Source organism: Antechinus flavipes, chromosome 5 (assembly GCF_016432865.1).
Source record: "Antechinus flavipes isolate AdamAnt ecotype Samford, QLD, Australia chromosome 5, AdamAnt_v2, whole genome shotgun sequence".
In the NCBI taxonomy this organism is placed as follows: domain Eukaryota; kingdom Metazoa; phylum Chordata; class Mammalia; order Dasyuromorphia; family Dasyuridae; genus Antechinus; species Antechinus flavipes.
In genome coordinates this window covers 18946773-18971527 of record NC_067402.1, presented here as the reverse complement: position 1 = coordinate 18971527, position 24755 = coordinate 18946773, and the positions used below count along the sequence as shown (strand labels likewise).

Below are 24755 nucleotides of genomic sequence, written 5' to 3'. Positions count from 1 at the left end.
CAATTTGGGCAGAATACTGGATGAAAGGAATGATTTTAGTTCAGGTTCTTTCAATTAAACCACATGGATTGACTTAGGACCCCTTAGGGCTATAAAAGGACCCACTTCAAATAAGCTAAGAAAGAAGCTCTTATTCCAGATCTGATTGTCACTAACAAGGACTTTTTTGCTGGCCTGAAAATAATGGTCGGGGGGGGGGGGAGGAGGGGGGGTAAAGTGTGTATGTTTGACCAATCTGTTCGATTGTGATAGAAAAAAGAAAAAGGAAGATATGCATGTTAGGGGAGAATAAAGAAAATCATGACCCATTCCCATCAGAGTAGCTAGAGAGCTAAAAAGCATAAGAAAAACTGTGGACAATAAAAGGTTTAAAAAAAAAATAAAGAGGAAACCACCTGATTTCAATTCCTGAAAAAACCCTAAGTGGTCTTAAAAGAGCTAACTGAACACCTAGGATAGGGAATGGTGATCACTTTTAAGACCTAACATGTCTTTGTCAAAAACCAGTCATAATCCTATTTGTAAGAGGACATTTATAGCTGCTTTTTCTAGAGGCTAACAGACGAAAATTGAGGGGATGCCCATCCATTGAGGAATCGCTGAAAAAGCTGTAACATATTATTGTGACATAAGGAATGATGAAGCAGGCAGATTTCAGAAAAACATGGAAAGACTTCCAGGAACTAATGCAAAGTGAAGTGGGCAGAACTAGGAAGAATATTGTACACAGTAACAACATTGTTTGAAGAATTGTGGATAACTTGGCTGATAATATCAGCAATACAAAGATTCAAAGTATTCCAAAGGATTTAGGATGAAAATTGCTTTCCATCTCCAAAGAATGGAGAGTCTGTATGCAGGCTGAAGTATACTATTTGTCTCTTAAAGATTTCTTCCACAAAATAACTTAAAAGAAATCTAGTTTTACATGGTTGCACATATATAATTTATATCAGATTGTTTGCCATCTTGGGAAGGGGATAGGAAAGGGATAAAATTTTTGTCAAAAAACTTTTTAAAATTAACTATTTTTACATGTAATTGGAGAGAAAATAAAATTATACATATACATATATATAAGCTAGTACTAGCTTAATCTTATTTCTCATTCTTGGCGGGGGGAGGGATAGCATAAAGGAGAGAATACAGTAAATATAATTTATCTAGATTTTAGTAGAGTATTTGACAAAATCCAATGTAAAAGTAGAAGCAATGTAAGCTAATCAAATGTGTATGTGCTCTGTAAGGATTTTAATGGTAGATGTTAAGTGCAATGATTGGTTGGTTGATTCAGCTGGCAGGATCCATCCAAGAAACATGGGAGAGAAGCCTGGCATGAGATGCCAGTCTGGATTAGAATGGTAACAATGAGAGGAGGAAGAACTGCACGGTGCTGAAGCCAGGGAATCATAGCGTGCACACAGCACATATGAAACAGCAAAAAGCTGGGTCTGAGGGAAAGAACTTGGATTTTGGACACTTCTTTGCTGGAAACAAAATAAGACATTCAGAACCATTTTGAGATAAAATATCCATGAATATGTGATAAAATGAAGTTGCAAAATTTTAATAAATTTTCTTGAAAAGTGACGAGGTTTGAATTCTGACAATTTGGGAGATCAAGAGACCAATGTCAGCTTGTTTCCTAGTGACAAGGCACCTACCTTTTATGATAAATGCACAGACAAGGCAGTCTTGCTATCGTGTCTCCTTGCAGCAGTTCTTCCAGACATATTGCACATTCTCCAGCATCTTTACTTAGCACATCCTCTATAGAGAGAAAGAGTAAAGGAATTTAGAAAATGTAATTTACAATGCAATCTGCATTGTGGGACAGTAATACTAACAATGTCCCAAGAAGCCCCAAACTAAGCCATTCTGGGCATACCTGCTCTCAGAGCACAATGCCTCATCAATGTCGGGTAGGGAATCATCTTTGAGACAATAAGATTTAATGAATCAATAATTGAGTCTGAACTTAAAAACTATGTCATTGGTTAGTCACGTCCCTGCACAAATGGTGGTAAGGTTCCCATGGGACAAGGACTGGATCTATGATTTTACTGGTATAAGAACTTTCAAATAAGGAAACTTCCTTTACTAATAGAGACTGATTGACACCTCAGACTGCTATGTTAAATGACATGTCTAGAGGGTCACCCAAGGCCACAGAGCAAGCAAGTGTCAGGGAACTCCAAGGTCTCCTATTACCCAAGGATACCATGATGGCCATATTCAATCCATAATTTAGTTAACAAGTTGTACATTTGCAATGAAAACAAAAGAAACAGTAATCACTGTTACAATGGAACAAAAATACAAATTGGAAATAAAATTGGACATTTATCTTAAGAGCCTGTGCCAAATAGTCATGATAAGAGGCAGATGGAAAACTCTTAGGAGAATTCTGAAAGGATCTTGTAGGCACTTTGAAATCAGTGAAACCAGTTTTTATAATCTAATTAATTTCAAAAAATACTTTTCCTTTCTCTTGGTAAAGCTGTGTCACTAGTACTTTTTAAAAATCCTTGAGCCTGAATTAGTCCTTCTTTGAAAGGAAGAAAGCTTATTCTCTTCCTGAAGTCATCTAAGAAAAAAAATAGAAGTTGAAGTATATGTACACATCCCACAGACTGCCCGAGTTAGGGGCAAGAAGGAAGGAAGAAAAACCTTCATAGGCCACCAGCAGAGGAGAGCTGCTGTTTTATTAGGGAAAACAAGATGTAATGAACTTTCAGTGATCTTATTAACTCTTCTGGGTTCAATTATCTCCACCTAAATGATTCCCAGATCTACACAGCCACACTCATCATTCTCCTGAGTACCAATGCAGCATCACCAGTTGCTGGCTGAACATTCTGAAGCAGATGTCTTTCCACATTACCCCTATCCTTTTATTCTCTTAAGTTTATAATCTAAATCACCCTTAAAATCTTCATTTTCTCCCACCTCATGTATCCATCCAATTGTCAATTCTGTTTCCTATACCTGTCCTTTTACAGCCACTTTTCTAGCTTAGGTCATTTGTCACCTGGACTACCAGAATCCTGCCTTTCTTAAATTCGAGATCTGACTACTCTCCTGCTGCCTCTAAAGTAATTCTAATATCCAGCACACAAGCTCCTTGGCCAATCTGGCTCCAACTTCCTTTCTATGACTGGGTCAAAACTGCACAGGAATCATTTTGCTCTTGGTGCCTTTGGCACAGTCTACATCTCCAGGGAATGCTCTGGCTTTAAGTAACAGGAGGCCTTTCTTTTTGTTGAGGCAATTGGGATTAAGTGACTTGCCCAGAGTCACACAGCTAGAAAGTGTTAAATGTCTAAGGCCAGATTTGAACTTGGGTCTTCCTGACTTCAGGGTTGGTGCTCTATCCAATGTGCCAGGAGGGCTTTCTTGATCCTATGCCTCACTCTGGGCTCTCCTCAACCCCAACCCCAATTTGTATTAGGGTTGTTTCCCTCAATAGAATAAAAGCTTCTTGAAGGCAGGGACTTCCTATATTTTAAATTCCTAACGCAGTCCTTAGCACACCAATGGCTTTTAATCAATTGCTTCCTTCTTTTGCTTTGGACACTTCATCCATGTAGGTAATTCCCTATAAAAATGCAGATTGCCAAAACATTCACATCTTTTCCTGAGATTATTGTCCATTTCTTCCTGTATTCCAAGAGCTCCATTCAATGTGATTGCCAAGACACATATTAAGCACACAGGCTGTTCATCCTATTTCTTACTTTCCAATACAATAAACAGATACTCTTATCACAGAAATTCACATTTAGATGATAACTCATCTCAAACTCAATCATTTTTGGACGGTCATCTCAGATTCAGGAGCTGGATGGCCTAATTAGTTAATTTAATGACCTCATTTTATGAAGAAAAAAGAAGCTTGAAGACATGACATAATGCAATAGTTGTGACGCATTCCTCCCTCCTATCATGTACCTGACAGTGATCCTTCAAGACCCAAGACTTGACCCCTAGCACTTCATTTCTAGACAGCTCTTTCTACTAGCCAAATACAGCTCTTCCATTAAACGATGCTCTCTGGAAGCAAATGGAATTCAGTTGGATCCTTTTTATGACTTCAAGGTCTCAATTTTAGGAGCATATTCTTTACATGAATTGTTCTTGTGGAAAACAAGCCATTTATTTAGCGTTCTTAATTTCAAACTGCAAGAACCTTTTACTAAATTCGCTCGATAAGCTTCAAATATTGTTATTAAGACACTTAGCAGTATATTTGAAGCACTTTGGAAGAACTTAATATTAATACCCAAATAGCTTCTAACGTTGGCTCCTCCACTTCCTTTTGTGCTTTCTTCATCTTAAAAATCAAAAGAGGATAGAGAGAATATACTTGGATTATGCTTTTTTCTCACCTAGCTCTATATAAAAATCTAAAAATTAAAGTTCTTCCAAACTCACTTCTCAAATTTCTTTTGAAACACCATACAGATGAAAAGTGTAAAAAGAGTGTAATGGTTTGTTATGTATATGTTACAAAAAATTGAACAGATGTTATTTCAACTAAATGCTTACAGCACTTCTGCTATATTTGAAATGCATCAAGAAAAGTTTTCAGCAATAGCCCTAAGGTCAAAGATGGAGGTGGTTAGGAATGGAATCTAGAACCAGCCGGGTGGTTAGCAGCCAGGGTTTATACTGACACTCAGGGCTCTCCCTGCTACGGCATACTACATGTTTGTAAGTTAGAAGCCTTCAGAGAAAGGAGACAACTAAATCTTTATGCAACAGAGCAAAAGACAGCACTGGTCCCAGATAGAAATCACTATCGAAAGATAAATTGGGTCCTACGCTCTAGAATTAAAGATTGGTGACTCTAAAACTTGAATGTCACTTTAATACAATGGAAACATGCTCATTAATAATGAGTTCTAAATTTCAAGACTCACATTGCCACGTTTGAAAATTCACCAAGATTGATGAACAATTTTGTTTCTACTTGATCTTTAGGAAAAAAAGATTGATTCTACTTTTAAAAACTGCGTTCTATATACAAAAACTCATGTTTTTGTCAATAAAGATTCATAAACGTGACCTGCTTTAATTTTGTTCTCACTGTTAAATTACTTGAAGCCCAAAATACTTAATTCAAAACAGCCAATATGCAAAATTAAAAATTAAAAGTGTTTAGCACGTCCAAGCAAATGCCTATATTGTTACTGCAGATCAAGGCAACACAGAAGAAAGCCAACAGCCAAAAGTCTGAAAATTAAAATATAAAATTTGTTAAGAGGCAGCCAAGAAAACCCCATGCGTAATTTCATAACCATCATGAAATTTAAGCTCAAACACCCCAACGCATCAATGAGCTCTTCTGCAATAAAAAACAAAAAACAAAAAACAAGCACTATAAATCTGGATTAACATCAGGCATTTTACCTGAAGATTTATTTTTTGATGTTGAACCCTCAATGATAGCAGTAGAAAACAAAAGCAGCTGAAATGTGAAACATTTCCTAGAAAAACCAAGAATTAAAATAAGTTTACATCATTAGTAAGAAGCAATTATATAAAGAAAATTGGGGGCTCAAGAGAAATGTAAACACTGTATTTTTAAGGAAATTTCTTATCTAAATAACCCTAGATTTCACTGTAAGAAATAGGTAGCAACAGAATAACCATTTTAACATACTTTTTCCTATCTGGAACCCTGTGTTGCTACTCATCTGCAAAAGATCAATTGCTTAATTGCATGTAACAAGAGAATTCTAGAACTCAAACCATTTCCCCTCCAAATTAAGACAGACAAAAGACAATCCAGGAGTGTTTTTTGACATGCTGTCTTTCCCCCAGTAGAGTGTGAGGTACTTGAGAGCACACAGTAAGTGCTTCAAAGTTCAGTAAATCATTTTCTCTGGCTTTTTTGTTTTTTTTATCCATCTTTTAAGAAAGAAATTGGGCTTGGTAGTCCCAAAGGTGGGTTTTCTTAAACTGTAATTCATGGAATAATTTGAGGGAACTATAAACAGAGAGCTGGGATACTAGAGGACAAACAACCAGTCTTGTTCTCTTTTGGTCAGGGTTAAGACTTGGCTTTTTAAAAAAACTTCTGATATCTAGACAGGGATCCTAAAGCTTCACTGCCACGGGATAATGACACTAGGTTAGGAGGCCCTCAAACCAAGCACCGGAGCACTGATATGCAGGCTAAGCACTTTACAAATCTTATTTAATCCTTAGAATAAAAGGCAAGGAAGTAGGGACTATTACTGCCTTTTGTAATTAAGAAAATTGGAGAGGTTAAATGATTTCCCTGTATTTTAGTTTAGAGTTCTCTTAGCTTAAGCCCACCACAACATGACCAATTGCCTCAAAGATGGGTTTTTGGAAAAAGGGTAGAGCCAGGTTAAGTGACAGCTAGTTAGGTGTGTGAGGCTTCCTATCTGATTCAAGTAGCTCTATGGAAGTCTGCTCAGGGATAGAATGAATCACTACATGCATTCCATCTGAATCTAAGATCCTCAGCCTGGTACTCCATGGTACTTGTGTATTGGAACACTAGGTTCTACTCTTATCTCAGATACTAGCTAGAAATGACAGTGGTAAAATCACTTCCTCTACCAAGAAGGCATCTATCACAAAGGTTAACAAAGCATAAACAAGTTAAGATCTATAAAGAACTTTGCAAACTTCAAAGCACTATTAGAGAATGATTTGATTGAGCCTCTATTTGAATTCAATTTGATCAAGAACAGAGATGTGAAGATTCCCCCAAGGCTTTTCAAGAAGGGTCAACTGGAAAAGGAGTAGGGAGTGAAGATTTATAGCATGTCATCACATGAAAGTTCAGAAAAGCATTTAAGAGATGCACTGAGCCTTCAGGATAGAGGTCTGGCTGTAACATAGACAAGAAAGGTTGACTGGAGATGGGCTTGGTCTATAAATGCCAGAGATGTTTGTATCTCAGCCTGCCAGGAATGAACCAAAGTTACTGAACAAGGAAACAGTCTGGCCTTTGTCTCAGAAATATTAATTTTGTAGCTTTGGGGAAAGTGGATTAGAGACCAGGCTTTTTCAGTAATAATATCTTAATAGTTCTGAGGACAGGTGAGAAAACCAGACCGAGTTCAAGAAAGATATAAGGGATGCTACTATATATCTACACTAGATAGATAGATAGATAGATAGATAGATAGATAGATAGATAGATAGATAAATGGTCAAAGGATATAAACTGACAATTTTCAGATGAAGGAATTAAAGCTATTTCTAATCATATGAAAAATGCTCTAAATCACTATTGAGTAGAGAAATGAAAAATAAGACAACTCTGAGGTACAACTACATACCTCTCAGATTGGCTAAGATAACAGGAAAAAGATATATATATATATAGTAATCCCTACATTTCCTCAAGGAGCTTATATTCTCCTAGGCTGGCAGCTGATTACACATGGGGAAGGGCAATAAGATTCAAGAATTATTCTAAAGGTAAGAACCTGGGTAAATGAGATAGAGGTCTCAAAATAGAGCAATCTGGAGCAGGGATGGGTTTGGGGTGGGAGGAGGAATGGAGTTTTGAATAAGTGGAATTTCAAAGACACTGGCCAAAGTCACTTAGCCTACCTGGTCTGTAAAGCTGAGGGGGATATGGGGTGTTAGAAGTGATGAGTTCTAAACCTATAATTCTGTGCCTGAAAATTAAAAACTTTTGAAGATTCTTAGAAAGCCTATCATATCTAGTATTTTCCCACTATGAAACTATGATATGTGCTTCTCTCCATCAGCTATCAGAAAAATCGGTGGAGGGAAAGGGAAAGGCACCTTGCAGCCTTGGAAAGCTATAAAACTTACAAAAATGTAACCTATAGCAAGTCCTTCTGGAACAAAAATTCTAGAAATTATTTAGGGAATACTGGAAAGGAAGCAGTGACCATCCAGAGGTCATAGATGCTAGCCTAAGTTCACCTAGACTGTAGGCAAAATCTTCGGTGAGGCATTTCTTGCTGAATCCAAAAAGTACATAAAAAAGTATTAGTCAATGGCTCAAGGTCACATTGGAATAAAGTCTCCAATGGCAGGCCTCAGGTATCTGCTTTGACCTTTACAAGGATCTGACGTAAGGCAGATGAAGCATAGCAGTCAGACTAGTTGGTAAAGAACCAATATTCATTGCCTCAGAAGCTTTTTAATGGACTTTCTTCTCAGAATCATATCTAGTTATATATACTGAAATATAGCTGTCAAATTCTGGTCCCAGGATAGGAACCTCACTGTGGTGGGAAATAGCTGGTAATATAGTAATGTCTGAAAAGTAGTTAAGTCAGGTATAAATTCTATCATCGGATTTTTCCAAAGTTGAAGTCAAGGAATGTACAACAAAAATGTTCACTATAAAATTTAAATTAATCATCCAAGTTTATAGATGACCAAAAGTACCTTGGAGGCTTTTTCTCTTCTTTGGCCCCTTACATCCCTAATGAGAACCTAAAACTTACTCAAAAGAGTATTCAGTGACAACCACTTTGCATAAGGATGAACAACACTGCCCAAAACAAGTCCAATTTAGTATTGAAAACCCTTGCCAGACTTGTTCACTTCTCACACAGCCATGATTCACTAAGTAGCCTCCCTCATTTCTCTTCCAGGTTTGTACAAGTTCTGCAATATTCTCCCTCACCTTCACACCTCTGGGAATGTCTGGCTTTCTTCAAAGCTCTGCTTAACCACCCCTCTTTCACATATAAAGGTTTCCCCAATTTCCCCAACCACAATATGGACTGGTTTCATGTGAATTTATAGGTGTCCACAAAGACCTCTGAATCCAAAGAAGCTTCCAGGACCCTGCCTTGACATCTTCAGTTCTGAGCAGGGGCTGAGACACATCATAGAAGACCATTAAGAGTTTTAAGATGGAGAGGGCCATGTGGTGTCCACTGAAAAGGGAGAGGCTGGAGGCTCCTCAGGGCTAGGCAGGAGAAAGAGCAGCAGGGAGACCACTAATGGAAGCACATACAAAAAAACAATTATCGAGATTGGCGAACTAGGGTGATGTTTCTAAGAATGGAAACAGACAGGTGCAAAAGACATTATCACACTGGAAGAAATAATAGGCCAGTGATGGGAAGGCAAAGGATGAATCACTGCTCCCAAAGGGATGGATGGCAGCACAGAACTGCCAGACAAATCATTTCACTAGCCTCCTCCATTCTTGTTCCTTTTGCTCCCAGAAGCCTTTTCCTCATTCAGACAAATTCAGGAGACTGCACTTGCTTTTTATTTTTATCAAACCACTACTCTTTTTTGTGATAATCACAGAAAGTATTAACTACAACAACCAAAAAGAAAAAAAAAATGAAATTTTAAGATGTCTGGGAAAGTTGGAAAATGCTGTGGCAGAAAATAGGCATTGATACCTAACACCCTGTATATCAAGATAAGATCTATATGGGTTCATTATTTGGACATAAAGGGCAATACTATAAGCAAATAAGGAGGACAAGGTTTTAGTCTACTTCTCAGATCTGTGGAGAAGGAAGGAATTTATGGCCAAAGAAGAACTACAGAACATTATGAAATTCAAAATGGATAACTGATTATATTTTAAAAGTTTCCATATGAACAAAACCAATGCAGCCAAGATTAGAAGGAAATGTAGAAAACTGGGAAAAAATTTACATCCAAGGTGTCCAATAAAGACCTCATTTCCAAAGTATATAGAGAACTGACTCAAATTTATAACATAACCATTCTTCAATTGATAAATGGTCAAAGGATGTAAACTGACAATTTTCAGATGAAGGAATTAAAGCTATTTCTAATCATATGAAAAATGCTCTAAATCACTATTGAGTAGAGAAATGAAAAATAAGACAATTCTGAGGTACAACTACATACCTCTCAGATTGGCTAAGATAACAGGCAAAAGATAAATGTTGGAGAGGATGTGGGAAAACTGGGATACTAATATGTTGTTGGTGTAGTTGTGGACTGGTCCATTCATTCCAGAGAGCAATTTGGAACTACGCTGGGCTTATATCCCAAAGAGATCATAAAAGTGGGCAAAGGACCCACATATGCAAAAAGTTTGTAGCAGGCCTTTTTGTAGTGGTGAGGAATTGGAGACTGAGTGGATGCCTATCAGTTGGAGAATGGCCAAACAAGTTATGATATATGAACATTATGGACTATTATTGTTCTGTAAGAAATGACTAGCAGGATGATTTAGGAGAAGCCTGGAGAGACTTACATGAACTGATGCTAAGTGAAATGAGCAGAACCAAGAGATCATTGTGCACAGCAACAGGATTAAACAATGATCAATTGTGATGGATGTGGCTCTCTTCAACAATGAGATGATTCAGGCCAGTTCTCCAGTGATCTTGTGATGAAGAGAGCCATCTACATACAGAGAGACTGTAGGAACTGAGTGTGGATCAAACATTGTATTTTTATCTTTATTGTTAGTTGAGTGCTTTGTTTTTTTTTTTTCCTTTCTCATTTTCCCCCTTTTGATCTTTTTTCTTTTGAATACAATAAATTGCACCTGTGTGCAATGTTGATTTGCTTGCTGTCCAAGGGAGGGAGGTGGGAGAAGAGGAGAAAACTTTGTAACACAAGGTTTTGCAGGGAGGGACGAATGTTGAAAACAATCTTTGCATGTATTTTGAAAATAAAAAGCTATTATTAATTAAAAAAAAAAAGTTAAAATGTCAAGAGCATACATTTGTATGTGGGATTTACATCCAGGAACATAAGCTTAACCACATGGTTCCTTAAACAACCAAAAATACCAGCCAAATTTAGAATCAATTTTCAAATAATATTTACCAATTTGATTGGTGTTCCCTCCAGCAGCCAATTTAAAAATGGTGGGAAATGTCATGCCCTAAAACAGAAGCATCACTGTACCACCTGTTGTGAATATCCACTGGATACTCAATTCTATCAAGCAAGAAGCACAAACATGCCCATCTACACTAATAAATACAACTCAGAAGTAGAACTAAGTGAGGTCAGTGTCTACCACCAGACAAGCTCTTTCACACTTTCTCAAACTCCCTACCTCCCTCCTTCTCTTCCATTTGGGCACCACCAGCAAAGAGACTGACCCTCTTGGCCATGACTGGAGAAGCTCTCTCCCTGTGGCCTTCAAGATCAAACACAATTCCCCTTTCCAATCTAATGGATGACATTTCCCTCTCCAAACTCTCTAATATGGACACTTCCTATGCCACTGGATTGTCCATTCCAAACCTCCCTCCTGTGACTCAATCCCTTTTTCACCTTTTGAGAGCTAACACCATGCAACAAAGGATAGGTGGGGTCAAGTGAATAAAGCATTAGGCCTAGGGGTGTCATTGGTTCCAGATAGGCCTGAAATCATTAAGAAGGACCAGTTCCAATCCAGCCTAGATGCTACCTGTGTGACCCTGAACAAGATCTCAGAGAACCTTCCTTTTTCAGCCTTCCCCACCTCACATTTCTATACAGAATATATTGTCTCTTCCCATTCCATCCAATCTCTTTGAGATGATGCTCTTGTGTTTGTTTCCATCTTTCTCAATACTTGGGACATAATAGCTCTTAATGTTTGTTGGTTGCTTTAACATTCTGAGGTTCTCAGACTCTTTAGATATGTGTGGTTCACAAGTAGAAGGTACTAATAATCCCTCAGTAGTGTGTGTGAAGAGAGAAGGGGGAGAAATGGGGAAACCGAAGATGAGAAGTTCTGGAGTTTTAAGCTGCAATCAGGTTCAGTCCAACATGGATGTAGTGACAATATTTGTTGGTAGTCAAATATTTCAAAGCAAACTATCCTGCAAATGTTGAGAAAGGTCAATGACCCCACAAGCTGGCCAGCATATTTTAAAAAACCACAAATACTTCCTCCTCCCTCCATACATATCCCAGATTCTAGGATTTAAGATGCAATTATAAAGAATCATTTTGAGGATAAAAAATTTTTTCTTCCATAAACTCTTATGTTGCAACAAAAATCAATTCAAAGGAAATTCGAATTATGTATCATAAAGATATTCACCTGTTTTACTGAGTTCTTGTTATTATTCATAACAAGGATTTCTTTAAATGTTCTAATGTTTCCCCCTCTACTTAAAAAATGCCAAAATTTTAAATGCACAACCATTTAAATCAACTTTCTTCTCCAAACTTCAGTAAAATTAGACAACTGCAATCTACAATGCCCCTTTTAAAGATGGTTCAGATCCTCTTTTCTTCTTAATTGTAAATGACCTAAGTAGAATTATAGAATTCTTCCCTTTCTAATTTTTTACTTCACTTATTTGATGCCAATTTTTTTAAAATGAAAAGATATGTACCTCCAAAGCCTGTAATCTATGATCCCACACTGTGACCACCACAGATTCTATAAAGCTTTATTTTCACTAATTCTAGTAAGTGATTTTTCCTCAGTGATGGACCTTCTATTAAATGTAAAACCAGGAAAATTTGTCCAATAAAACTTGGCTTAGTTATGTGGGTAGAGATTGAGTTCTCACCTACTCTCCCCTTTTCACAGTAATGCTAATATTTACATTTTAGAAATCGTAAGTTAAAGTTTATTAAAAAACTGACTTATTTTTACATACACCTTTCCCTAGTTCTGACTCGATACTGAATTTGTTTTGAAACTATGTTACATCACAAATTAGTCATGCTAGCTTTTTTCATGACCATATTCTTGTTAAGACAATATCCAATTTTCTATGAGCCAGAGTCAAGCTAGCTTCCTACCATATCCCAGAGTCCAGTCATCCTTTGGGGAAGGTGGCTAACTGACCTACAACTTATTAGTGTGAGAAACACTTCTCAGATGGCCTTTTTTCAAGGAATCTGGCTAATTGAGGCATCAAAAATATTTCCTGTTAGTAGAAGTAGCCAATCAAAAAAATCTAAGAAATGACTCTAAAGAACACAGCCCTAGTGGGCAGGGTAGTAAAGCAAACTGCTGAGAGGCAATAGAAGCATTGTGATTCAGTCTCTTCCTCCCCTCGTTTCCAGTGGCTACAGCATCAAATAGTGCTGGCTAGTCTTGGGGATGAGTTGGGGGGGAGAAGGGGAAGGAGAGATGTGGTTTCACACTCAGAGATAAGTTGATTTTTCTCTTAATGGCACTTGGATTTTTTTTTTTTTTAATAATGACTCTCAATCCTTTTGTGAAGATCAATTTGTGGATAGTGAAATTTCATTAAAGCACTATGAGTGACCAAGCCCAACACTGGTGACTCACCATTATAGGTTATCCGTGGCTTTGTTAAACACATCACAAGATGCAAATCCATTTCATCTGAAGGTACAAATTTGGAGCACACCGGGCACTTGAAACCTAAAAAAAAAATAAATAGGAAAACCATTTGTCTTTTTACTTTTCTGGATCCCGATTTAGCCCTGATAACTTCTCCCTAGGAGATGATAGTGTGGATTATGGATACATAATAGACTTGGGATGTAAAAATTGTATTGAGAGAGAACTATGGAGAGTTAGTGTGGTTGGAAGCATAATATTTGTTTAAATAAAGATTCCACATATTTAATCTATCCAGATTGCTTGCTATATCTTGGGGGAGAGAAAAAAAAGTTTTACAAAATTGAAAACGATCTCTACATTTCCCTAAAAACCTGCACCTGCTCCACCCCATGCTCCTTAGGCTACCAGTCCTTTGGGAACACTATGGCAATCACTTGTTAGCAGGTATGGCCCATCCCTGAATACTTCTTTGGACCTCAGTTTCCACAGCTACCTCTCACAGTTCCCTTCAAGTCTTAAACACCCCCCAGATCTGTAGTTCTCTTATTAACCTTATTACCTTCTCTGCAAAGCCCAATCAGACAGTGGTGTAGCAAATAAAGGCCCAGAAGGCAGAAAGTCAAATGGAATGTCAGGTTTATGGAAAGTAAAAAAGTAAAAAATAGTTATCAAAACCAAGCAAAACATCTACCATGAAAATAAGTTTTAAAAAGAAACTGTATATTGATATATTTACTGGCAATCTTCAAAGTTCTAGCTGGACATTTCATGCAGGATGGGGGGGGGGAAGAGGGAGGGGGAATCTTGGATTCTCAAAACCTCAGCCAGCACAAGGCCATCCCTCAAAGCCTTTCTGTTTAAAAAAAAAAAAAAAAAAAAAAAAAAAAAAAAAAGATACCCCACTGTCTCACTGTAGCCCTCACTTTTACCTTTCTCTCTCTATTAGCTTGTTTCCTTTGGCACCCACATAAATTTGTAAAAAGTTTTCAAAGCATATTCTACACTTATTATAAAATCTCTTTTTAAAAGTGTAAGCACTTAATGGTCATTATTACAAGATAGTAATAAATATAATCAGTGTGACAATCTCACTCTTCTGTTAAAAATGCCTCACTGAGGTAATGGAGTATTATTGTTCTATAAAAAATTATAAACAAGCTGATTTACACATACTGATGCGGAGCAAAACAAGCAGAATCAGGAATACATTGTACACAATAACAGCAGGAATGAGATCTGATCAACTATGAAAGACTTGGTGGTTCTCAGTGGTTCAGTGATCCAAAGCAATCCCCATAGACTTTGGACAGAAAATGCCATCTGCATCCAGAAAAAGAACTGAGACTGAACATAACTCCACACATGCTACGTATATTCACCTTTTTCTTTCCTCTCCCATGACTTTTTCCCTTTTGCTCTGATTTTTTCTCTCCTAAAATGATTCATAAAGCAATGTACAATAAAAATAAATAAACCCACTACAATACTTATGACGATGACTCCCTATTACCTAAAAATGATCCCACAATAACCCAATCTACTTTTTCAATCTTTGTTTCACATGATACCCACCCCCCTTTCACTTCTCTTGATTACAAATAACAGCCTGCCCTAGCCAGTCCTCTCCTGCTTGAATAATAAAGGCAGGTCAGGCACTTAATTAGGTGGTAGGTGGAGAGTTTTAAACAAAAACTATACCTTATTCTTAAGAAAGCTTCAAGAAACTCAAATCACATATAATACTATTCACTCACTGTCCATCTTCTTCAGTCCATTTTCCAAACTGGTGACTTGTCCAGGGTCACACACCTCAGGAAGATGAGTCTTCCTGACTCTAGGCTGGGCAGTCTATATTCTATGGTACCCCCTAGCTGCCCCAAGGATTAAATTATCGTGAATGCTGACCCAACACAACTGAGTTAAATAAGAGAAGGTGGGACTGAGAGAATTCTGACTGGGGACACAGAGAGGCTCATGGCAGAGGGCAGGACGGCAAGAGTTTCCTTGCAATTGCTTCTAGGGGCACCAGAAGCCAGCGGAGTTTAGTGAAGAGTAGATATGGGGCAAGAAAAGTTGCCTGGAGAGAGGAAGCCCCCATATGTTGGATGTTTAGACAATTCTCAGAACTATCACCCACTGACAATCCCAGGAGAGAATACTCCAAACCACTAATATAAGGCACACAAACCAAAAATCAAACTGATTTTAACTCACTCAACAAACTGGAAATTCAGTCACCACCTCACACACCAAACAGAAATTTATGAGGTCCTATTATAAACAAAAAACACATTTTTACATTTTTTTCTAAAGAAAAACTCCCCAATCAGTGAAACCTCACAGGGCCTACTATGTACCAGGAGCTAAACACAAGGGATACAAAGAGGCAAAGGCCAGACCCAGCTACTCTGTCCTGCCACATTCAGATCAATAAACACCAAGAAGTCAACAAACCTACTATACATTAAAGGCTGGGAATACCTGAAGAGGGAAAGAACAGTCCCTGTCCTTGAACTGCTCAGTCTAAGGGAGAGAGGCAACAAACTATAGACAGGATTGAAAGCAAATAAGAGAAAGGGGAGGAGTGTTAAAACCCAAAGGAAGTTTCCTGTACAGGATGGAACTGAAAGGACATCCTTCATGCGGGAAGAAGCTCTGGTGGACCTCCAAGTGTCTCCAATGGCCAATCACTTCCTTCTCCTTTTTCCTCCCTTTCCCAGAGAGCTGCTTTTTCAATGTTTACAGGACTTTATCTGCCAGGTCCTAGTCTACCTTGGACTAGACTTGTTTGCAAACACACCCTTTTCTATAGCTTATTGGCACCATGCACAAAAAAGGCAATAAATGTTATATTGTGCCATCTGCATAGAGAGAGCACTATGGAGACTGAATGTGGATCGAAGCATACTATTTGCACTTTTTTTTTGGTCTACATTTTCTGTGTGATTTTTTTCCTTTTAGTCTGATTTTTCTTGCATTACATGACAACTACAGGAATGTTTCAACGATTGTGTGTGTGTGTGTGTGTGTGTGTGTAAAATATCAGATTGCTTACTGTCTTGGGGAGGGGGGGAATGAGAGGGAGGGAGAAAAATGTGAAACTCAAAACTTACAAAAGTGAATGGTGAGAATTATTTTTATATGAATTTGGAAAAATAAAATAACTTAAAGAAAATTAATGTATTTTTGTCTAACAGAATTGGAATTTACATTGAACTACTGAAAGTTACATTATAATTAGTTCAAATAAATCAACTGGACTCGAGCTGAACTGTGGCATCAGAAAGGAGGAGAGAAAGAGGTCAGAAAGACCTCAGAAGTTTGATCACTTGCCCTGAGCCCCAGGCACAGAAGGGAAGTTCTAGGCCAATGGCAGCCAGGAAGGAATGGAGTGCCCACCCCCTCCCTCATCACAAGTTTTGGTCCACTCTTCCCCCACAACCCCCTCCAGAAGGTGATTTATGGTCCCAAGCTTGAGATAGGTAAATTTTATCCTTGTACCATCATTGCTGGCTATTCAGTTCCTGGATTGGTCCTCAGTCTGACCATTCATTCTTTAGACCATTTCAGGACCCCAATTACTGAACCCTAGTCAGCAGCTCATTCCTTCAAATCCTTTAACTGAGGATAAGTGACCTGTACAAGGTAAAGTAAAAACAGCCATCTTCCCTAAGAACTTTTAAAAAATTTTGCTTGGATGTTATTGACAAAAAGATCATACAGACACTGATACCCACACCCCCCAACAAAATACAGCAGCACTATTTGGGGTGGCAAAAAGTTATAATGTAATCTACTAACTGGGGAACAAAACTAAAAACCTGCAGTTATATTAACGTAACAGATTATTGTGCCATAAGGAACAATATTTTTGAATTTCGGATAAACATGGGAAGCTTGGTACCCACTTTCCTTCTCAATCCCTAGGACCTTAGATTGGATTATTTTATTTATTTCAACTCATAAAAAAACCCAAATACTCTGGCACAGTATTTGTTCTCCTTAATATTATCAACCTTTATGACTCTATTAATAAACATGGTATTTTCTGAGTAAAATCCTCTCACCAAAATTAAGCTTTCCTTGCAACAAGATGAAAAAAATCCAACCTAGAAATTAACCATCAACCTCCATATATTTTTCTGGCCAAAAGGAAAATATTGTTTCCTCTTTTCTGTGAATTCAAGATTCAAGATCAGTACCTAGAATTTCCACCTTATTCTACTCTACATTACTGTAGTTGTCTGTTCTCTTGCTTCTAGTCTTATAAATATGAGCAAATGAGATTGCTCACTGGATTAGACAGGAGACATTGAGAAGGTGAAGCCCAAACTCCCAAGGCCCAAGTCAGGCCACTTAGGAAGTAGCACAATCGGTTGGATTCCAGGGCCTTTGATGTCAAAAATTTTGCTGTCACATAATTTTGTCCAAAAGAGCAAATAAGGAGGATAAATGGATGGCAGTCTAGGGTGAACTGCAAATTAGGGGGGCGAAGAAAGCATCAGCAAATCAGTTCCTCAATTATGAGTCAAGCACTGCCTTAGACACAGCTGATAGGAAAACAAAAAGTTTCAATCCCCAGGAGACAAGTCACAAGTATATATAGAACAAATGCAAGGTAATTGGTAGAAAACAAACAAGCCTTTTTCTAGACCTTATCACAAACCGAGCAAGAAAGGAATGTCCCTAAACCTAGGGCCCCAATCACAGGGGAAAGATCCCAGGTGGAAGATTTAAAGGGAACCAACCACTCCCTGGAATCTGAGATTCCGAGCTGGGAATTCTTCTGGAACCCATTGAGGGCTTGTTAGCTGCACCTTCCCTATGATAATCAAACTGTTTACAAGTATAAAGATTAAGTTTTCTGGGATTAAGTATGTCAACCTTATTCTCATTCCATGGGAACATTTTAGATGGAAAGGGTTGCGTAGCAATAAGGCAAGACTGTGGACCTAGATGTAGATTCCATCTCTGGGGGATAAGTCAATCTCTCCTCATCCATCAAAGGAAGGTGTTTGATTAGATGATCTCGAAGGCTCTTAAGTCATATGACTCTACAAGGTCAGATAGTGGGACCAAAGATACAGAAGTATTTGAGCTGCTCTTATCCAGGGATAAGCACGTGACTATGACAAGGCTGGGGAGGATCAGAGGGCAATACTAGTGTTTCTGTTTAATTAAATAAACCAATAAATTAAAGCGGGCTAGCACTGTCTTTTTTTTTGACTGAAAAATTAACTCAAACCACTAAATAATGAACTATTCTTATACTACATGATTTGTAAATTAAATCAAATTCTTTTTAATACATTTCATGAATGTATTTAATATAATTGATTTCTGTAAATGTTTCTCTGAAAAATAGTCAAAGGGTTTAAAAAAAAAAAAAAACTTCCAAAGGAGTAAAAGATGCAGGATGACTTCTGGCTCAGAGGCTAGCCCAAAGTACTATTTTAATCATTAAACCAGTAGTAGAGTGGCACCTCCTTCCCCACCCTTCTCCTATACACTTAATAGGAAATTCATATGCTCCTTGGCCTGCTGAAGATCACCAAGTCCTCACTTCTTTCAGGTTCTGACTTGGTTTCCTCCCATGCTGTATTCAAAATATTCATGTTCTCACTAATTAGCTAATACTTTTAAATGTTGTCATTAAAGACCCTGAATCTGGTCGGAAAGATAAAAATTACAGAACCAACATTAGGCTAATTGGAAAGCAATTTAACACAACTTTTGTTTTTAATTTTCAACAATATCAGAAAATGAACTGTGAGTACTACAGAAGCTACATTTCATGAAAATTGCTTTTTAATAATTCTGGCATAATTTGAATGAGTCAGGACTCTTGATCTGTACTTATCTTTTATCTCTTTCAATTCTTCTAATATTTTCATTATTGAAATACATAGGCTCATTGGTGATGAAAATTGTCAAATCTGAAGGAACAAAGGATTGCTCACACAAATCAAGGAAACATGGAATTGAGGACAAATAAATGAAAATAGTAGCACCATGCTGAGGAAGAATAATTCATGGCTCTACAAGGAGGGGATGGAAAAGGTGAACAGTCATATTTAATAAACAAAAAAATTGGAAAGACTTTAAATGATGTGGAGGAAGAGTCTGGAGACACCTCCTGCTTCATTATAAAAAATGCAGGAAAACAGCAGTAAGACTAGTTGAAGGTAAAGATATCTGGGTAACACAGGGACACTGGGGGGAAGAGAGGGAAGAAGGAGGGGAAAGGCTGGCACACACACAAGCTTCACCTCTGGGCAGGGAGCTAATTGGATACATAAGACACACAGCCAGACACACACATAGCCAAGTGAATACCTTGGAAATCTTGGAGGATGTAGTCTATAAGAAGTTTTCACCAAGCTATAGGAGGTTAAAAGCATTGGCATGAGGCCAAAAACTTTTTAAATCGGATTTGCTTGATATACTTACCATAAAACTATAGACTCCGGGAAGAATATAGGTAGCAATAGCAGGAAAAAAAGAAGAAAACCCAATCAATGCAAAGTGATGGTGGGGCTTCATTAACCCCACACCCTGGTAATGGTTGTGGAGCCCCACTCCTGGCAGTTAAGAACCTACTCCTATTATATTATTGCTCTGTAAGGAATGACCAGCAGGATGAATACAGAGAGGACTGGTGAGACTGACATGAACTGATGCTAAGTGAAATGAGCAGAACCAGGAGATCATTATACACTTCGACAACGATATTGTATGAGGACATATTTTGATGGAAGTGGATTTCTTTGACAAAGAGACCTGAGTTTCAATAGATAAATGACAGACAAAAGCAGCTACACCCAGAGAAGGAACACTGGGAAACGAATGTGAACTATTTGCATTTTTGATTTTCTTCCCGAGTTATTTTTACCTTCTGAATCTAATTCTCCCTGTGCAACAGGAGAACTGTTCGGTTCTGCAAATATGTATTATATCTAGGATATACTGCAACATACTTAACATATATAGGACTGCTTGCCATCTTGGGGGGGGGGGGTGGAGGGAGGGAGGGGAAAAAACGAAACATAAGCGAGTGCAAGGGATAATGTTGTAAAAAAATTACCCTGGCATGGATTCTGTCAATACAAAGTTATTATTAAATAAAATAAAATTTAAATTAAAAAAAAAAAAGAACCTACTCCTATTTCTGCTCTTAGGCTGCCTTTGGTCCCTCGTATGCTCAAAATTCACTCTAGAAAGTCTTGTCACTTGTTCCTAATACCATAAAAATGGAACTGTATTAGGTATGGAGGAGAAATATGTTCAAATAGTTTCTGCAAGTCCTTTATTTTAGCTGAATTGGTACCAAGGATTCCCCCAACCATGTGAGAGCTGACCACATATTAATTGGTTCATTGTTCCCTATTTCACTGAATGTCACTTAGAATAAGCTTTGTTTCAGGAGAATCACTAAGTAAGGAATATGCACATATGTGGCTAATTTTTTCCATTGAAAATTCTGTAAGTAACTAGAAGGTGAGGAGGAGGGAGAGAGACACCAAAGACAATTATTGTTTAACAGATACTTTTCAAAGTAATGAGTAAGTCTAATAAAAGAATTCAGATTTGAGCTGAAGAAATTTTCCTACTTCACTCTCACTAAAAACCTACATAAGAAACCTATCTTGTGAATAAATGATGTGTCAAGTTTCAAATTAAGATAAAACAAGCCAGGATAAACGTATCCTTTTAATACTGTAGTAAGAATGAACCCACAAACAGAATTTTCTCAACTAAGGTTAAAAACTTCAGGCATATGCCAACACTTTAGGTAAATCCCATGCAGGTCCACCCAGATTTACAAAATAAGGGCTGGCTATATTCCCCATAGGAATCCTATAAATAGCAAATCTTATTTTAAGACTCTAGAAGAATCTCATTAGCAAAAAGTGAACCACAAACCTCACAGAAATGCTTTTGCATTTAATTAAAATGTAGTGTATATAAATGTTTTTCCCTTTTTCCTGAGGGACCTTTTAAAATAAAGCTGAGATGGCCAGACTTTACTCTTTGGGGTTTTTCTTACAAACGTCCCTACTAAAATTGTGTTTCAATATACTTGGCTCTTAATCTTTTTCCTAAGGATCGGTGGTTGTGAAAGCAACTGATTATTGACCCACCCCCAAAGAAAAAAAATCCGGTTACATCCAAAGGCCTCAGACAAGCCAGAGAGGAAGACCAGAAGCAGCAACAAAAAAGAAATCACTTTCTTGGAATGTGGGTTTCTATCTTCTATGTGAGGTCTGAATGATGCCAGGTTATTTTAAGTCTCCATTAATTTTTAATTATCTTTTTCATAATTACTGTCTACATTTAACAGTTTCCCATGCTATGAATGACTTGAAATCATTTTTTTTTTTTTAAAGCAAGATACAATTCAAATCTGAACAGTTTTAAGGAATAGATTTGACTTTCATACTACAAGGGCATAACCCCATTTTTACAAACAAAAAGGTTGTTTCTACTTAAAATTGCAACCCTTTTGAGTAAAAACAAATCACTTTTACAATTTGCAAATGAATCACACTTTGAAAATAGGTAGGAACTATAACTTCTTACAGAGCAAACTGGGTTTACTATATAGTTGGGAAATTGACAGGTTAGATGGCCAAGATAATTAACATATTAGCTTGGTTCTACAGAGATCATTGCTACAAATTACTCAACACAATGAATGCTTTTAGCTAATTGTTTTTGTCAAGTAAAATTATTTGCCTTAAAAAAAAAAGCCCCAAATGGTTTTATGCTATAACACAATGTTAACAGCTCAATTCTTAAGTGTTGATTCCAGTCTAAAAGACTGAGATCCTAAGCACCCTCCCAACCAAGAATGGAGGTAGTGTCCCTAAAGGCAGAGCTAGTGAATTGACTTCTTTCTTCTCCAAAAGACAAGTCTTATATTTAGTTTATACTTAGTCAGCATAGTTGCAAAGAAAGGTCAACCTATTCTTGTCAAAGGCAAGATATTGAAGGCCCAACTCTCTTGTACTTGATGTTGGAATTCAGTCTGCATTTAATTCCAAAAACACTAAATGTCTATCATCTGCACAGTATTATTCTAGCTTTAAACACCACATATTACAAGGATACAAAGCAAGGGTAACTGGCCTAGTCAGCAGAAGAAGTAGCCCCCAATTTCATTCCCCATGAATCTTGCCATCTGGTCCACACTCATTTCAGTGTTCCCAGAAAGATAAGTAGCCCCTCCTCACAGCTGGTCTGTAAAAGAAGACCCTACCATCATTGATCCTAGTCCTGGGCTCCATTTTCTCAGCTTTTATAGACAACATTCTCCTGGTTTCTCCTCTGAGCAGTCTGAGCTCCAGTTTTCTTAACAAATAGCTAAGGTTCTTCCAGGGTTCTGACCTTCCTTTATGCTAATTTTTTTGGTAATCTCAAGAGCTACCATAAGTTTTATCAGATGACTTGTCTAGCCATATATCTTTGGGCACTTCAAGATGCTGTGTAATGCCTTTGACATAATACAAATCTAAAATATTATTTATTTAGGAGGACTGTAGACAGTTGTTTTATCTTATGAAATATATTTTTTAATTTGAGTAAATTCTTTCTGAAAAGCACAATTCATAACATAAATCAAATGTTTACTTTAACAATTTGTTGGTAAGGAAGCAAGAAAGAATAAGCTACATTTGTAGAATTCTGAAACTTCAGCTTTCCCCCTTCTTTATAAAAGATTAATTTGCAATTAACCTTTCCTACCCAAACTAGAGATGGGCAGTGAAATATTCAAAACATAGTGAAAACACAGGCAGAAGGGGCTGAAGATAAGAGCAGCAAGGACTGTGGAGATGACAGGACTTTTTAAGGTCTTTTTTCTTTTTTTCCTACAACGTTTACATAGTTCTGGGGCGAAATGGAACTTCAGAAAGCTTGGTCCACTCCACCTGGGAGCCCAGAGAAGTTAGCAAGTGCATTAGAGAAGGGATTTAAACCTTCTCAGGTTGTTCTCAGACTTCAGAAACCAGAGTTCCTTCCACTATTGCCAGGCTGCTTTTTAATTATTTAAGAAATTCATAGTTATACCAACTAGCATGTAGCATATACAGCTATAACAGTTCATAAAAATTTAATCAGGACAAAAACAATATAGGACTTTAAACAGCCACAAATTTAAGCTCTCCAAATCTTTCATTTCTAGCCAACTTTCAATTTTCCAGGAGCTCATGATCCAAGTCTCATGCTTATCCTTCTGTCAGTATTTTTCCTATTAGCATCTGCATCAGATGCAGGAGAAAAGAGATTCCTGTGAAAGCTGAGAATTGATGAATAACACCTATTTACATTCCTAGAAAGTTTTCTAACTACATAGAACTTTCTCTCTTATATTCTCAACTGAACCTCTGAGGACAAAGAGAAAAAGGAAGAAAGAGGAATTAATTAGCAAAAAGGGAAAGAAGGAACTATACATTTGGTGGTCCAAAATGCTATCCACTCTCCCTCTGGTCCACAGGAGTGCAATGATTAAGAGTCAAGGCTTCAATTTGGATCTTTTCCACCTCAGATCCAGGGATATTTCCATTATACCAAAAGAAAATTATAAAATGTTTTGGTGGGTAAAGGCAGTTGGCTAAAATGAAGTCTCAAGTTATGTTTACGGCATGTTGTGTAAAATAGCCTAATTCTCCAACTGAAATCATCAGAGAATAGATTCTTTGAATCTTCCATAAATAGATAGGATCTCAAAAGCTGCTCTAAAATGTTGAATGCAAACAAATCGAGGTGCTTAGGATGGAATTTAGGTTTGTCATTCTGCTATATCCCTTATTTGTCATTTTTAAAGTAAGTGTTTAACTGGCTTAAGGGGGAAGGGGAGGAACAGAATGGGGCATCAAATTCCTAGTTGTAAGATATGACAGAAAAGTTACTGGCAGCTAGGTGACCCAGTAGCTAAGAGCACTGGCCCTAGAATCAGGAAAACCCGAGTTCAAATCCAGATTCAGACACTTTCTAGGCATGTCACCTTGGGCAAAACCTTCTGCTTCAGTATCCTCAACAGTAAACTGGGAATAGCACCAACCTCCAAGGTTGTTGTAGGGTTGAACATGGATGAAAATTGTAAAATGCTTAGCTCAGTCAGTGTCTGACACATAAAATACTATATACATATAGCTACAGTTCAATAATCATTATCATAATGATTATATCAGGTTCAAAATTTTAACTACATCTCTTTGAACAGGGAAAAAAAAGGGGAGGGAAGAGGGATAAAAAGGAGGGAAGGGCAGAGAGAGGATATGCAACTAGAAGCAGCAAGTATAGGTTATGATATTCTCCAAACATCTTTAATGTTGAATAACATTATATATGGGTCATTTTGCAATAAATCATAATCAAACTGTACCACAACACAACAAATACCCACAGCCAGGACTACGAGTCACTAGAGAAAGAAATTTGGTACTTCTCCATGTCATGTTTGCACAGAACCAATTTATGGTGTGTGATTATTTGTTTCTGGAATACAGCA

At 37.4% G+C, this 24755-nt stretch overlaps 1 protein-coding gene across 3 annotated transcripts in view; it reads right to left on the bottom strand.

Moving 5' to 3' along the window:
• ZNRF2 (zinc and ring finger 2) overlaps window positions 1-24755 on the bottom strand; it is a 42586-nt gene that overhangs the window by 8223 nt on the left and 9608 nt on the right. For 2 of the 3 annotated variants that reach the window (XM_051963590.1, XM_051963591.1), the window contains exons 2-3: window positions 13226-13321; window positions 1665-1770 (exon numbers count right to left, since the gene is read on the bottom strand). In XM_051963590.1, coding sequence (XP_051819550.1) covers window positions 1665-1770; window positions 13226-13321 — 202 coding nt within the window. Of the gene's footprint in view, window positions 1-1664; window positions 1771-5412; window positions 5490-13225; window positions 13322-24755 lie in introns of those variants that run through there. The other variant, XM_051963592.1, reaches the window with a different exon arrangement.